Source organism: Pristis pectinata, chromosome 8, assembly GCF_009764475.1.
Source record: "Pristis pectinata isolate sPriPec2 chromosome 8, sPriPec2.1.pri, whole genome shotgun sequence".
Taxonomy (NCBI): Eukaryota; Metazoa; Chordata; class Chondrichthyes; order Rhinopristiformes; family Pristidae; genus Pristis; species Pristis pectinata.
Window position 1 is genome coordinate 56,774,747 of NC_067412.1, and position 17,305 is coordinate 56,792,051.

The 17,305-nt window shown below is 39.1% G+C and overlaps 1 protein-coding gene across 4 annotated transcripts in view; it reads right to left on the minus strand.

Annotated features, from left to right (window-relative positions):
* Positions 1-1,295: 1,295 nt before the first annotated feature.
* The window catches only part of il13ra2 (interleukin 13 receptor, alpha 2), a 45,255-nt gene continuing 29,245 nt past the window's right edge, over positions 1,296-17,305 (minus strand). For all 4 annotated transcript variants that reach the window (XM_052021073.1, XM_052021071.1, XM_052021072.1 and 1 more), the window contains exons 5-10: positions 12,207-12,327; positions 9,669-9,853; positions 8,559-8,704; positions 6,883-7,030; positions 5,165-5,297; positions 1,296-4,740 (exon numbers count right to left, since the gene is read on the minus strand). In XM_052021073.1, coding sequence (XP_051877033.1) covers positions 4,659-4,740; positions 5,165-5,297; positions 6,883-7,030; positions 8,559-8,704; positions 9,669-9,853; positions 12,207-12,327 — 815 coding nt within the window. In that variant the 3' untranslated portion in view covers positions 1,296-4,658. The remainder of the gene's footprint in view (positions 4,741-5,164; positions 5,298-6,882; positions 7,031-8,558; positions 8,705-9,668; positions 9,854-12,206; positions 12,328-17,305) is intronic.

Genomic DNA, 17,305 nt, shown 5'->3' on the forward strand with positions numbered 1-17,305 from the left:
AAGAAACTCAAATAAACACAAGGCTACCTTTTGGAACTGTGAATAAACTAAAAAAGTCCACCTTTACCACTATCAGTCAGCATGATCAGCATGTAACTGCATGCAAGACTAAATAATCACAGGTAATGAGACTGAAATGGAAAACCCTTAAGATATTAAGTTGTCAAATGTGTCAGTGATAAATCTATTCACTAATAATGGTAAGGTGAGTACAGATATAGTGTATAGTTAATTATAGTGCAAATCTGAACTAATGGGACTCAAGTTTAGACTTGAATTGAACAGAAATCAAAAGTAGTGTATGTGGCTTAACAAAGTCCTGAAACTGCTATGACCAAAGTGGAGCAGCAACATGGCTGCTCAGAGCAAACCACCTCCATGTTGGTCATGATAAAACATACATGCAAGCCCTTCATTACTTATGTGGAATGCATGGAGATGTTCTTCAGGGCAAAGCTAACATCTCTTACAAACTTCCACAGATCCACTGGTGAAAGTATCCTGACTGGTTGCATCATGGCCTGATATGGCAATTCCAATGCACAGGAACACAAGAGGCTGCAGAGTTGTGAACACAGCCCTGTCTATAGTGGACGCAGCTTTCTCCACCACCTCAAGAAGTTGGCATATATCATCAAGAATCCCCAACATTCAGGTTATGCCTTCTTCTCACTGCTACCATCAGGCAGGAGGTACAGAGGCCTGAAATCCCACACCACCAAGTTCAGGAACAGCTACTTTCCTACAACCATCAGATTCTTGAACCTACCTGCATGACTCTTGCCCTACCTCAGCAATGGAGCACTACCATGGACTTGCCTTCAATTGTCTTTGTTTTTTTGCACTAATGTCTTACCTTTGCACACAGTCTTTTCTCCATTACATGGTACAATTTCATGTAGAATTTATATTTTGTGTTGTCTGTACCTACGTGCCTGTGGTGCTGCTGCAAGCAAGCTTTTCATTGTACCTATCTGTGCACATGATAATAAATTCGACTTGACTTGAATATTGTTGAAATTGAGGGCAAGGACAAAAATGTATCACGTGAGGATGTCTTATTAAAAGGTCTGCAGGCACCATTCAATGAGGTGACCAAGAGACATCAGAATCACTTTAATCTGGCAGCTTCAGATATCATAGAAAGTTACAAATTTAGGACAAAAATCAGGCGAGACCATTATTGATTCTATTGTTCCATTGAGGAATCTGTCTCTGCAAACAAGGTGTTTTCCTGCATAGTGCTGTGGGACAAGTTTCTGTGCCATTGAACAGATGAGCAAATTCAATCTAAATTACTGATTGCACAAGATTTAATGTTTATGCATGGAAAATAGTCACATCTATAACAATGGCTTCCTAAAATACCAATGAGAGATGCTTGTACAATACTGAAGTTGCAGGGCACCTTGAAGAGCAAAGCTTAGGCAGCATTTATGCCACTAGGACAATAACTTTGTTTCCTTTTCCACAGATGTTGTGTAACTTGCTGAATGTTTCCATCATTTTCCATTTTTATTACAGATATCTAGCATCTGTAGTTTTTGCTTTTTAATGACAATGTTCTTTATTCTCATTTAGTTCTCTATGCAATTAAAATTATATAGTTACTTATGATAATCTTATTGACCTTCTGCATCCAAATAACACAAACTACAAAGGAACTTTTACAAATGTATGGCAGTATTATGTAAGAATTTTTTTATTACAACTAACTAATATATTGAAGAAATATATTTTAACAACAGCATATCTGAATTATATTAGAAAAAAACTTTTCAATGTCTTAAGATTTAGCACATTTTCATAAAACACTTCAAATGTTTTGAATACTTTAGATGAAGTGTTGGTCAATTGGCCAATCTTGTCATTCAGTTTGATCCCAAGGCATTACCTGAGGAGCAAAATGTCCTAGCCAACATTTCTCCATTATCGAAAAAATTTACTGGCCACTCATTTCATTGTTGTTTACGGAAGCTTGTTTTGCTTAGATTGGCTTCTGCATTTAAGACCAGAACAACTGAATTTACTTCATGTGCATTGATTCAAACAGCTTCAATTTTGTTTACTTAACATTTTTACAACACAGATATCAGTGCAGTTTTATGACCCTATTAATGAATGAGTGAAAAGACCTCAATGATTTCAGAAGAGCCAGCAACTCTCCTGGAAGTTTTGGTTGCTAACATTGGACACACAAGCACTCAGCAACTAAAATTTTCAGTGCTGCAATCTCATTACAGTACTACTAAACACTGGGGTTAAATATGTAACTATATTTTAAATACATTCTGCACTACAGACATCTGCAATGGCCATAAAATGGAAACAGGAACCGACATCTTCTGTTTAGTTAAAAAAGTTTGTGTTTACAGTAATAAAACATAGAAAATAGGAACAAGAATAGGCCATTCAGCCTTTGAGCTGCTCCATCAGTCAATATAGTCATGGCTGATCATTTATCTCAATACTACGTTACCTCACTCTCTCCATAGTCTTTTGATTCTAGAAAATTCTCTCCTTCTTTAAAATATAGGAACTGTAATAGCTACAAAAACTACACATGGTCTCCTTGAATCATGGGATGCTTTCTACAAAATGCTATCCAAATTCCTGATAATATTGAAACGCATAATCACAATTTATGCACATAAAAATGCAGTACTTCAGCAATGCATTCTCTTTCAATCATTTTTCCAATCCATTTAGTTGCATCTTATAAGACAACTGCTCTTTGTAATAGTACAAACCACATGACTTATCAGTAACATCAAAGATCGTGGATTGAAAACATTCCTTCTTAGCTGACTTTGTACAACACACCCAAAAGATCATGACTGAACATGTTTTTCAAAAATCAGAAAGAAACCAACAATATGCGTTTTGATCTTGAGCTAGAGTTCACCTTCCAATTACCGGAAACAAGTTCCCAGCACTGCGATTTAAAAAAAAGGAGCAGAGTCCGAGGGCCATCGTGGCAGGTGACCCACTACCAAGGGAAAAGACAGGCACTTTTGGGACCTGGACCCAGGATGCTGTGATGCCTCCCTGGGACCAAGGTCACAGAAAGGTTGCAAGGCAGAGTAAACAGTCATAAATTATACTTCACATCAGTATAAACAACATGAGTATAAAAAGAGGGGTGAGATCCAGCATTTTGAGTACAAGTAGATTAAAGAGCAGGATCTGTGTAATCTTTGGATTACTTCAAGTGCTGATGAATACAGGGATTGGAGGATAGGTCAGATGAATGTGTGGCTGAACAGACGGTACTGGAGGGTTTTTGATTTCTGGATCACTGTGAAATTTTCAGGGAAGACGAGATGTACGAGGTGGGCATGTTGCATCTGAACTGAAAAAGGTCCAACATCCTTGCAGGTGAGGATTTAAACTAATTTGGCAGGAGAATGGGACACAGTGGGAGTGAGGAAATGAAAAATATTCAAGGAAAACCAGGTCTCCAAGCACATGGGAGGAATGGTTTGCATCTATAATGACACAAGGAGCAAATAAGGCAGATGAACTGAGGGAAGTGATGAACAAATGGAAATATGATGTTGTTTCTGTTATGACAACTTGGGTGAAAGATGGGTGGGACTGGCAACTCAACTTTCCAGGGTATAGAATCTATTTTCAATGGGATGGTTGGGGGGGGGGGTTAGAAAAGAGGGGGTAAAGAGTGCAAAAGGGGAGGTGAAATTGCAAAATTAATCAAGGAATCCATTACCGCCATAAGGATGGGGAATATCCTAGAATATCCTATAAGGTTCTTCAAATGAGACCATATAGATGGAACTAAGGTACAAAGAATGGGTGATCTCTTTGCTGGCGGTGTAATACAGGCCTCCAAATATATAGACAAAGTTATAAGGGGCATAGATATAGTGGGGATCTTGTAACCTTAGCAGATGTGTCTATGACCAGAGGGTACAGACTTAAGGTAAGGGGTACAAGATTTAGAGGGAATTTGAGGAAGAATATTTTTTCACCCAGAGAGTAATTGAGACCTGGAACTCACTGACCGTGGGGTTGTTCACAGCATTTAGGAAGTAATTAGATGAGCATTTGGAACACCATGGTATAGAGGGCTCTGGGATGAATACTGGAAACCGAGAGTAGTATGGACATGTACTGGATGGACAGCAAGGACGTGGTGGGCCAAGGGGTCTGTTTCTGTGCTGTATGGCTCCATGACTCTTTGATTCTATAAGTTCTATTAGCATCTGATTTTACGTTAGCAGGACAATCACACTTCAAGAATATCTCTTTAGCCATGATACACTGGGAACATTCTGTGGTCCTGAAATATACCACTTAATTCCAAGTCCTCCTTTTTAATATCTTCATAATTGAACAGTTTAGACTACTTTCCAAAGCTCAATGAGATATCCTGGGATACCCCTTCATTCATGAGAAATGTCTTGAGAGTTGCACAATTTGAAAATAACTGCTACAGTGTTGCTTCACTGTAAAATTACCCTGGCTCTTGCATTGCACAGTTAAGTCTACGAACATTTAAAGAACAACTGAATTTTCAAAAGACTGAACATGTAAAAACCCATTTTTGTATCAAAACTTAAAAACGGCGTACATTTAAAATGCAATTAATGAGAACTTTTAAGATTCAGTAATACTCTTTAGAAAATGTGAGCAATATTTCAGCAGTCAAGGCAGTTTCTTTCTTTAATGCTCTTGGTTTCTTCAGTGAGTAACATGTTAAACTTTCTCTTTGCAAACGATCTGAAAAACAAAAAATAATCATGAAGAAAATATTTATTGGCATAATGACTACCTGACTTTAACATGAAATGAGATATACCTCAGTTATGTTTGTTTTGTGCTAAAGCATGATACTGATCTTTACCAGAATCAAACTATGACGCTTTGGTAATCAGCTTCCAGTTCTGCTCCTAGTAACTGTCTAGAATTTGGTTACATCTGATATATTGTAGCAGAAAATACACATTTAAATCATATTTCTATCTAATTTAAAATAGCTGTGCAGTGAGACTATGAGTGAATATTACAATTTATGATATTTCTAGTTTGTGAGATTGTGATCAAGAATATTTTTATAATATTGAGGTATTAATGTCACTGATAATATCATAAAAACATGACTTTTTAAAAAAAAGGTTAAATTGCTGTTGTATAATACCCTTACCGTTTCCATCTGATCCAGCAGCCGAGAATACTCACAAGGAGGACCAATGTGATTGATGCTAATGCTGTGAGTAAAATCAGTTCTCCCAACAAGTTCAATTTGATAATGGCATTTTCCTCTTCTGCTGGATAGTCTGCAAATTAAGAATCAGTTCAATTTCATTGATAGAGTTCACCGAGAGCAGTTTGCTTGTTAAGTCATTTTATTAAATATAAAACCAGTCTTTAGTGTCAAGAATGCTTTCATAAATATTACCATCAGTAACATCATTTCCCTCCTTCTTAGTACAGAGAAACCACAAATGGCTCAGTTATGGCTCCTTTGACCAACATTTGTCCCTCAGCAATCGTAATCATCAACAACAAAAAATATTTTGTTTTAGTTTTGTCTGTTTTTCCTCAATTTAAATTTAATTTAAAAATAACTAAGGCAAGAGATCTTTATTTTCCAAAGCGTTTGAGAAATCAGCTCGTGAACATGAAGTAAATTTGGTTATGATGTCTATTCCCCTGACATATGCAAAAGGGAGCATTAGACCTGCATTCTCATCATGCTCCCTGTTAGTAGCCAAGTACTGCCTGTAGAAATAAGTGATCCAACCAGCACACTATTCAAAATTCAAAATAAAATGCAGGTGCTCGAAATCTGAAATAAAAACTTAAAGTACTGGAAATCCTCAGCAGGTCTGGCAGAATCAGTGGTGAGAGAAACAGAGTTAATGTTTCATATCAATGAAACGTTGGCCTGGAACACTATCTGTTTCTCTCTTCACAGAATGTCAGCAGACTGAATTTGTGTTCTAGTGATTGTAATGGTCCCCCAATCAGCCACAGCAAAGACTCAGTTAAAAACAAGATGTTGGGGGACTTAGTAGGTCGGGCAGCATCTGTGGAAGGAAATACACAGTCGACATTTCAGGTCGAGACCCTTCATCTGGACTGAAAGATAGAGGGAACAGAGCCAGTAATAAAAGGATGAAGGGACTGGGTGGGGCAAGAGCTAGTGTGTGATAGGTGGATCCAGGTGAGGAAAGGTGATAGGCAGATGGAGGAGGGAAGAAGTGACACAAGCTGGAAGGCCTCAAAGGGATGAAGATGATGGAATCTGATAGGAGAGGAAGGTGGTACATGGAATCAAGTGAGGGAAGTTGGGAAGGCAGATGAGAACAGTACGGAAGGGGAACCAGTGGGAGAAGTGTGTGGGTGAAGGGCATTAGGGTTAGTCTAAGTGTAGGACGAGCTGGGTAGATCAGGAGGTGCTGTTCCTCCAATTTGCATTTAGCCTCATCCTGGCAGTGGAGGTTGAGGACAGACGTGTTGGTGTGGGTATGGGGAGAAGAATTAAAATGGCTGGCAAATGCAAGACCGAGACAGCCATGGTGGACAGAGCACAGGTACTTGGCAAAACAGTTGCCTAGTTTATGCCCAGTTTCAAAGATGTAGAGGAGATCCCCTACTGTATTTACATCAAAGATTTTATCCGAATGATTTCAATATTTTGCATAATTTTGCCCAACAACAGAACTTATTGCAGAAGTAACTTTAAATTAAACATAAAAATGCCATGTTTTTACTAGTATGTAATCAACATTTAATATAAAGCAAATATTTAAAAAATAAAGAAATTTACAATGATTTGCATTAATTTTTATATCTTCTTTGTAACATAGTTTCTCACACAGAGTTCAGACTTACTTTCAATGTGAGTCACAGACATACCTTGCAAGCACTGGGTAGGACTCCAATCACTCCAAAAGCTGTTATCAGCACAATACATGTTGACAGTTGCTCTTAAACGGACACAGAACTTTGTTTTAACAGTCACATTCAGGAATGTAAAGGTAGTTTCCTCAAGAAGTACTTTAGACTGGAAACAAAATAATGAAAAATAAATTTCCAAGAATAAAAATTGCAGCAAATAATTTATTTTTTGAACTTGGGGTGAAATTGGGGCATACTTTGTGAAGAGATGAATGAAGCAGAATAAACTAATGTTATTTTACCAACTTTACAAAGGATTTACAACTGAACCATATGCCTGTTCTTTGCCCTTTAGAAAGTATCAATCCACAGTAAGGACTATAGGGTAAAGGAACAATCAATTAGTCTTATGCATAAGGTGGGCATTTTAAAAAATATACATGGCGGAACAAAATAAAAATTAAAAATAAAAACACACTAAGGGAATAAATTAAATGCCACATATCTCCAGTGGAAATGGGACACACAGGAATGCTCTGAGAGCTAGTATAGACTTGAAGGGCCAAATAGCCTCATTAAGGAAATATAAAAAATATAGTAATGAAATATGAGAAAAATATCAATGTAAGAAAAAATGGGATACAATGGGATCCTGCTAATGTTGTAGCTACTCTTCAAAAGAGCTGCCAGAGATAATACTCAACAATGGGCAAAATGTTGGAACATACTGAATAATATACAATTTTTTGTTTACTTACAAATTTTCCCCTCATTTGAATTCTTTCTAGGTAGTGTTCTATTTATCCTGCAGTAACTCAGTGAAGTGACCATTTTTCATGATTTTGCCTCAACAACCAAGCAGCTTAACCCTGAGGATACTATACTTGAACCCAGTCAGTTTAACATCGACAAGAACATTTAGAATATGGGAAACCAGAAATGGGAACTTAGACTTATTTCCATCTCCATAAATCAGGGGCACTGGGTATCATAGAAGCTAATAGTACAAACTAAAGGTTAAACATAGGGTCTCAAATGTAGTCTAAAGCAGATAACTGGTCCAAAAAGACCAACCTTAACAGGAATCAAAAAATATGAACCATTGTGGTGGACGATGAACTTAAGAGACAGCTTTGGCCAGCAACTAGAAGAATGAGTCGCTGGAGGAGCAACCAAGAGCAATTGAAACTTTTGCTCAATACTTTTGCAGCTTGAGAACCAGTTTGGTAGATTTGCAGAGATTGAGAGCAGCAATGATGTCAAATCAGAATGCTTCACATCTTACAGGATGTCAGATGTGTTGGTAGTATTTTTTATTAGAACTAATGCACAACTTCCAGAATCGAATCAGATCACTTGAAAGGGCAAGAAATAGCAATATATATTCAGAAGATATGGTGGAAGGAGGGTAGTGAGGAGCATCAATACTGGTATGATCTTGTTGCTGGATTGCATTTTTGGGGTTGAGACACTTTTTTTTGATGGGAGTTCAGACTGAAAATTCCTCTAATCCATCATTGTGATAATTAGGAGATTGGGGAAACAGATACTTCATTCTTTGATTCATGCATTCATACCTCTACTGAGTGAGACTTTATCATCAAAAAACTTGTCTTAGAGTATAAACCTAGGGCAAAGTGAGCAGCAATGATACAGAGTTTGGTGTTACTTGCCCATGTGACGTGTTCACCTACCTCCCAGTCAGAGTCTTTTCTGGAGAAACGAATTTCATATTCCAGGCAGTGAGATTTGATTTTGCCAGCTGGTGGCTCCCACTGGAGATAAATGGTACCATTCTTTGATGCAGTCACATTGATTTTGTAAGGAGCTGCTGGCTTAACTGAAAGTGCAACAGTATTTCATGAGTACAGTTCCAAGAAAATAGTCACTGCAAATTAAACATTTTTAATGCTTCTTAATGTGAAGGAATACAGTTTAATGGTCAGATAACATTTAATTTACTCTTAGCTTCAGAAATCTTCACCCAACCCCTCTCCCCACAGAAGAATGTAAAGGCCCAGAATAACATTTCAACAGCCCTGTGAAGAACAAAACACAAAGAGTTTGTGTTTCTTTCAAGAAGCTGTTGCAAAGTGGTGAATGAAAATCAAAAGACTAAATATGCTGGAAATCTGAAACAAATACAGAAAATATTGTAAACACTCAACAGATCAGGCAGCATCTGTGATGGGAGAAGTGAGTGCTGACTGCAAAATATCCCTTCAGGTTCACTGAACAGGCAGAACAGATACTTGTTCACACAAAACCAAAAATAACTCCCCATTATGATAAATAATTATGGTTTGGGAATGTCTGGTGTACACAAAGGAGAACCATGGATACAACATAAATCCTCTTTGTAAATAGGAGTGCAAGTAAAGGGATGACTCTTTAGCCTGGTTGCCAAGGTAACACAGCAGGGCGGCACAACTGCTAAGATACTAGTGCTGCTGCTGGACAACTCCAGCAACTTGGGTTCAGTCTTAACCCCCTGTGCTGTTCGTGTGGAGTTTGGATGTTACCCCTGTGACCATTTGTGTTTTCTCCAGGTGCTCTGGTTTCTTTCCACATCCCAATGACATGCATGTTCATAGGTTACGTGGCCATTGTAAATTTCCCCCAGTGTGAAGATGAGTGGTGGAATCTGGGAGGAACCGATGGGAATGTGGGGAGAATAGGCTACAGAGAACAATAGAGAGGCAATGAAATTGCTCTGTGAGCCAGCGCAGACTCAATGGGTTGAATGGCCCCCTTACGTTGTAAGGAAATATGAATCACATTGGGCATGCATCGCTGAACCTTACCAAGATCCTGAAGTTGAAGCACATAATATGCTGGCCTCACTGGTCCTGTTCCTGAGGTCCCATTTATGCATATGTTGAAATCACTGAACTCGATGAGACTGTCCTTGTAAAAATGGCAGCCAACATTATGACCCTGACTTTTAATGTAATTTTTGCATTCCATTACTTGATCCAGCTTGTGATGCCTGTTAATATTTGAAGGATCATTACTTCCAAGACATAGAACATAACATTACAGCACAGTACAGGCCCTTCAGTCCACAATATTGTGCCAAAATTTTATCCTGATCTAAGATTTATCTAACCCTTCCCTCCCACATAGACCCCATTTCTCTATCATTCATGTGTCTAGGAGTCTCTTAAATGTCCCTAATGTATCTGCCCCCACAACCTCTGCCGGTAGTGCGTTCCACACACCACCACTCTCTGTGTAACAAAAAAACCCTTAACCCTGACGTCCCCCTTATATCTTCCTCCAATCACCTTAAAATTACGTCCCCTTGTGCTAGCCATTGTCGCCCTGGGAAAATGTCTCTGACTGTCCACTTGATCTATGCCTCTTATCATCTTGTACACCTCTATCAAGTCACCACTCAACCTCCTTCTCTCCAAAGAAAAAAGCCCTAGCTTACTCAACCTATCCTCATAAGACATGCTCTCCAATCCAGGCAGCATCCTGGTAAATCTCCCCTGCACCCTTTCTAAAGCTTCCACATCCTTCCTATAATGAGGCAACCAGAACTGAACACAATACTCCAAGTGTGGTCTAACCAAAGTTCTCTAGAGGTGCAATATCACCTAGCGGCTCTTGAACTCAGTACCCTGACTAATGAAGGCCAACACTACATATGCCTTCTTAATAACCCTATCGACCTATGTGGCAACCCTGAGGGATCTATGGACATGGACTCCAAGATCCCTCTGTCTCTCCACACTGCCAAGAGTCCTGCCATTAACCTTGTATTCTGCCTTCAAATTTGATCTACCAAGGTGTATCATTTCATACTTATCTGGGTTGAACTTCGCCTGCCATTTCTCAGCCCAGGTCTGCATTCTATCAATATCCTTTTGTAATCTACAGCAACCTTCTACACTACCCACTACACCACCAACCTTTGTATCATCAGCAAACTTACTAACTCACCCTACAACATCTTTATCCAAGTCAAGTCCCAGAACAGATCCCTGCAGAATGCCACTGGTTACCGACCTCCAGGCAGAATACGCTCCATCTACCACCACCCTCTGTCTTCTATGGGTGAGCCAATTCTGAATCCACACAGCCAAGTTTCCCTGGATCCCATGCCTCCTGACTTTCTGAATAAGCCTTCCATGAGGAACCTTATCAAACACCTTACTAAAATCCATGTACACTATATCTACTGCTCTACCTTCATCAATATGCTTTGTCACATCTTCAAAGAATTCTAATTAGGCTCGTGAGGTGCAACCTGTCGCTCACAAAGACATGCTGACTATCCCTAATCAGTCTATGCTTCTCCAAATACTCATAAATCCTGTCTCTGAGAATCTTCTCCAGTAATTTGCCCACCATTGAAGTAAGATTTACTGGTCTGTAATTCCCAGGGTTATCCCTAACTCCCTTTCTTAAACAAAGGAACAACATTTGCCACCCTCCAATCATCTGGCACTGCTCCTGTGGCAAGGACGCAAAGATTATCACCAAAGGCGCAGTAATCTCTTCCCTCACTTCCCATAATAACCTTGGATATATCCCGTCCGGCCCCAGTGACTTATCTATCCTAATGTTTTTCAAAAGTTCCAGAACATCCTCTTTCCTCACGTTGACATGCCCTAGTGTATCAGCCTGTCGTATGCCATCCTCACAAACGTCAAGGTCTCTCTTTAGATTCAGATCAATCAAGTACAGTTCAGATCAATCAAGTACAAGACATGATAGTTAACAATGTCCCACCTATTAACATCCCTATTTTCTACAAATCAGGCTTTTCCATAACAATTTCAAGTAGTGATTTCAAGATCATTAATTAAAACAAAAAAAACAGTATTTGTTAGACATAAATATATACTGTATTTTGGTATAAAATGTACACCAGACAATTAGGACTAAAACAAAGCTCTTCTAGCTATATCCCTTGTGGTGCAGTATTGTAATCTGCAATTCCTCAAAGCAGCAGTAGTTTTTTTAAGAAAAGGATAATATTTAAACAAATGGAGAGTTATCAGATGAATGGTATTAGACTAAACGACACGTAGTAACCATTTAGGGATCAAATAGACTTCTGTGTGCTGTAATATTGGCTTGTTAAAAATGGGATATGTTTATCCAAAGTCTTTAGTTTAATTACATGAGTAGCCATGTTCCTATATTTCCCAACAAGACTTTAAAGAATGAAGTGGGAGCTGCAGATCATGGCAATTGGTGGTTTAATGTGTCAATCGAATATCATACATCCGCTGCTCCCGCTCTGATGCCGGTGGCAAGTGTGATGTTATGCCAATTTGCTTTGATGGGGATTTACTATTTTGTTGTGGTGTCAACATTGTCATACATACCAATAATGGAGTCTGTAATTGATATCATGTGGAGCATTAGTTCCATTCTCCCATAAACAGTCCATGAATTCCATGTTGTAAACAATGCACTGCAAGTTCTTAACTTTGGAGTCCACATGTCCTTTGCGGAAAGGAAACAAATAATTCATTATAATTGGAGTGCAAAGAGTAAGCATTGAAATTTGAATAAAGACATTTTGTTCACAGTAATGAAGGTGGTCAGCAGATGTGTGGGTAAATTGGCATGGATTATCCTGAGAATTTCCAACAGTTCAGGGAAATACCAGCACTGGTCTCCTTAACTGTCAGGAAGCTCAGAACCGGTGTATATACATGTGCAATCATGGAAGTCCCCAACTTCCTGAGAGGTGCTAAGCAATGACTGTTCCAGGTTTGGATTATTCACTGAATCCAGCAGTGAAGTACCAGCTTGAAGTTTGCCAGCAGTTACACTGCCCTCTAAACCTAATTAGTGCCAATTCAGGAACTCCATTCATTTCAGCAGAAGGGGTTTGGCTGTGACAGATGAGTTTCAGCCTATTGAATTTTATTAAATTAATTATGTTAAGAAATACTTCTAATTATTTTTCTAGTTATTAGGAGTTTTTATTTGCTTTTAGTTTTAATGTTTTAATATATTTTTGTAATGTTCAATGGTGTGATCATCAGTATTTTTGCAAGTTTTTACAATTCTGTAATATTTAAACTGTTTGACAGTTTAGACAGTCACTGAAACCTGCAAGCATGCCCTGGTTGGCTATCAAAGCTTTTCAGTGACTGCTGTTTGTTCTGGCCCTGCCACATGTTGCTATTTATGTTCAGAACCCCAGGTGCTACATAGAATGCATTGAATCTGATCTCCACAGATTCCAGTCACTGTTCTATGTAATATGATGATGTGTTGTCAAAATAATCTTACTGACATGTCTGTGCAGAAATTTCCGAGCAGCTTTGATGACATATCTGCCAACTGAACCTGTGCCAAGTCAGATGACATTAATTCAGGAAGCCCATTCATTGCCATTTCTTTGATGATATCTTTGCCAGTGTAATAAGACTCAGGGATACAAGAAATGAGTTTGTTATTTCTCATACAAGTACCTCTTCCTTTATCACACAGACCAAGATGACTCACTTTCACTACTTCAAGGAAAACTAGGGATGAGAAATAAATAGCCAGAAACCTCAGTATTCGCAGGAAAGAAACAAACAAAAATAGGTAATGATCCTGTCCTGAAACAGAAACTGCCATGCACATTAAATTAGTAATGCAACACAATACATTAACATGAAATTTCAAATACAACAATTGCTTCCCATTACATAGCATCTTTCAGGGAACCAACGATTATTACATTTACTTACCATTGACCACAATTTTCTTTAGAATGTGTAGACTTGACTGAATTATAGGAACATCATATCCAACTACAGCACAACAATGACACTAATTACAGGAATATATTGACATTTGCTGCAATTTGTGCTGATTTTTCAATTTTGCAGAGTATATGGGCAATTTAATCAATTGTCCAGAAAATCCATTATCAGAGGAATTGGTTTGAACCAGTTAGCTGATAGTGAGGAACATAAATTAAACATTTGTACACAGATTCGACATCTGTGTTGTGCCCTAATAATTTTCAGTTTCACTTGAACAGACCTACAGATTACATACAACACATTGTCTGAACTGATGATTTGCTGAAGTTGGCAGAACTGGAACTTGGAAAAATCTTTTCCTGGAATGTAATTGGTGCTAACAAGGCTAACATATTGTCTATCAGTATTACTCTTGTGAAGGTGATAGTTAAACATTGGAATACTTTTTTATTATTTGATTCGTTTGTAAAACATGCGTGCTGCGATCAAGATAGCATGACTGCGGGTGATGTTTCCCACAGGCCTGCCACCCTTCTCCTTTTACAGGTAGAATGAATTGTTTATGAGATGCTGTCGAGATGACACATACTGCACCCCTGCGGTGCTGGGAGTGAGTACTTAGTGACTGATTAGGTTAAGCCTTAAATGGGGCAGAGATTCTGGAGTGTTGTTGAAGAAGCATTTATCCAGGCAAATGCATGCTTTTGATTTGTGGCTGGTAGATGGAGGAAAGGTTTGCACAGTAAGACACTTAATTTCTAGCCTACTATTGCAGCCTGTTCATTTACTGATCAATGGCTATCCCGAAATGTATCTCAAACAACGATGAGTCGGGGTACAGGAAGGGGATAAGAGAGCTTAGTGGCATGGTGTCATGACAACAATCTTTCCCTCAATGTCAACAAAACAAAAGAGCTGGTCATTGACTTCAGGAAAGGGGGTGGTGTACATCAATGGTGCTGAGGTCGAGAGGGTTGAGAGCTTCAAGTTCCTGGGAGTGAACATCACCAATAGCCTGTCCTGGTCAACTCACATAGATGCAATGGCCAAGAAAGCTCACCAGCGCCTCTACTTCCTCAGGAGGCTAAAGAAATTTGGTATGTCCCCTTTGATTCTCACCAACTTTTATTGATGCACCATAGAAAGCGTCCTATCTGGATGCATCACAGCTTGGTACGGCAATTGCTCTGCCCAGGTCTGCAAGAAACTGCAGAGTTGTGGACACAGCCCAGCGCGTCACGGAAACCAGCCTCCCCTCCTTGGACTCTTTACCTCTCGCTGCCTTGGTGAAGCGGCCAACATAATCAAAGACCCCACCCACCCATCTTCTATCAGGTAGAAGATACAGGGGCCTGAGGGCATGTACCACCAGGCTTAAGGACAGCTTCCATCCCACTGTGATAAGACTATTGAACGGTTCCCTTACACGATGAGATGGACTCTGACCTCACAATCTACCTTGTTGTGACTTTGCACCTTATTACACTGCACTTTTTCTGTAGCTGTGACACTTCACTCTATACTGTTATTGTTTTTACCTGTACTACCTCAATGCAATCTGTACTAACTCAATGTAACTGCACTGTGTAATGAATTGACCTGTACGATCGGTTTGTAAGACAAGCTTTTCACTGTACCTCAGTACAAGTGACAATAATAAACCAATACCAATTTTGAGAGTTATTGTAAGTCAAGGGAGGGTCTGGAGGGGTCATCCTCCAGCACAAATGATATCTGCCATGGGGAGAGTGTACCCTTTTCATGTTTGATTGCATTCTATAGGTCAATGCTACGTGGCCCACATTTTTATCAAGTGGGTGACTGACTTTTTCAGAAGAAAGTTAAGAGCCATTGGCATTGCTGTGGGTCTGGACTTGTAAGTAGTCTGGAAACAGCAGTATATCTATATACATGAACATATTGTATTCTCTGAGACTGAGTATACTTTGATCCTGTTGGACAAATCATGATTCTTGATTTGAAACAATGAATGCAACACTCAGTATGTAGCACGATCTGACAGACACAACATATAAACAGATTAGTGCTTTTCTTGTACATAAACTGCCACCCTTTTAATGTTTATATACTCTCCTTCAACGCATGTAAAGACATGACAATGTGGAGATGATAATGGGATCTCAAGTAACTTTTCCCTGGGATTGTTGAAGGACATTGATTACACCAAATTTTAGGTTAGTTTGGAGCACTCCTCACATGTAATCTTATTTGTATAAGACTACCATCTTTGATGATGAGAATGCTGAGTGAGAGCACAGCAAGCCCCAGAGGCTTGGGACAGCAACCTTAATTTATCACTGGCACTCTTATTACCTATTGCAACACCAAGCTTATGAATAGGATTGGGACAGCATACCACTCACTTCTGGCTGCATTAGGGGCTTTGATGTGAATGACTGAACTCGAGAGCCACTTAGCTTGCATGTCAAATAAATGAACGTGTACTTTAAAGCAAATAATATTGTGAAGGCTGAAGGCAAAGTGATATTTTGAGAGTCCAAAATGATGGGCCATGCAAGAATAAAACAGCAAAACCACTGACACAGTAGGGGGATTAAGGATTATGGGGAAAAGGCAGGTAGGTGGATCTGAGTCCACGAACAGATCAGCCATGATCTTATTGAATGGCAGAGCAGGCTCGACGGGTCCAGATGGCCTACTCCTGCTCCTATTTCTTATGTTCTTATGATCGAAAGCACGCGGCACACTGACAAAGTTTCTTGTGATACACAAAATGAAATATGTAATGTTTCAACATGAGCAAAGACTGGAAAATAAGCATAATCCAAAGCCAGTAGAATTAGCTCAAGGAGCTTTGGTGAGAAAGGGAATTTCCTGTTACCTCTTGATATTCAAAGTACTACTGATGAGTTGAGACATGTCATGTCTTATCTAAAGAGCATGTTTCAGACAATAGCTTTTGATTCTGGTCTGTTCTATTCATAAACTTTGTGAAATGGAACTATTTCAAACATTCTCTCAAACCTTCATATTGTACAACTTCAAATGGAGCAGCTGAGAGGTCAGTTGGAGTAGTGAAGGAAGCCCTCAAGGAACAAGTGTTCCAGGGATTTTCAAAACCTCAGCATAAACATTACATGGTCAAATTGTTGCTGAAGTACTGAGCAACTACACAAAACTCCCTGAAGTACACACCGTCACAACTCGTGACTGAGCCTTGTTCAACTAAATTCTGTTTCCAAAGTTGAACCCAAAAGATCATTGTGACACAAATCGGAAGGAGCATGGATTCAAGCAAAATGAATATGTGTTTGTGTTCTTAGCCTCCCTATCTGGTCTATTCCAAACGAAGAAGAGATTTTTCTTGAAACTGGCTGTTAAATCCAGAGTTCATGTACATCAACTGATCTCTGCTGGAGATCAACCAAGTCCTGAGGGTGAACCAGTTGATCATGAAGACATGTCTGAGTTGGATCCTGTGCAGATTTCAGGGAGTGCAATCCAGGCACGTCTGACACATAGAACCTTCAGAGTTCAAATCCAGAGTTAAAAGAGCCAATTCTAATGATATCCAAAGTGTCTCTTTTTTATTAAAAAGAGCAGTGCAATGTATTTGTATGCATGGATGTATTATATCCTGTGTATTTATGTGCATTGACATACTGTGGTTGTTTTGGGCAGGAGGGTTACCCAAGTGTCTACTTTGTAAATTAACTGCAACACATGTATTAGCA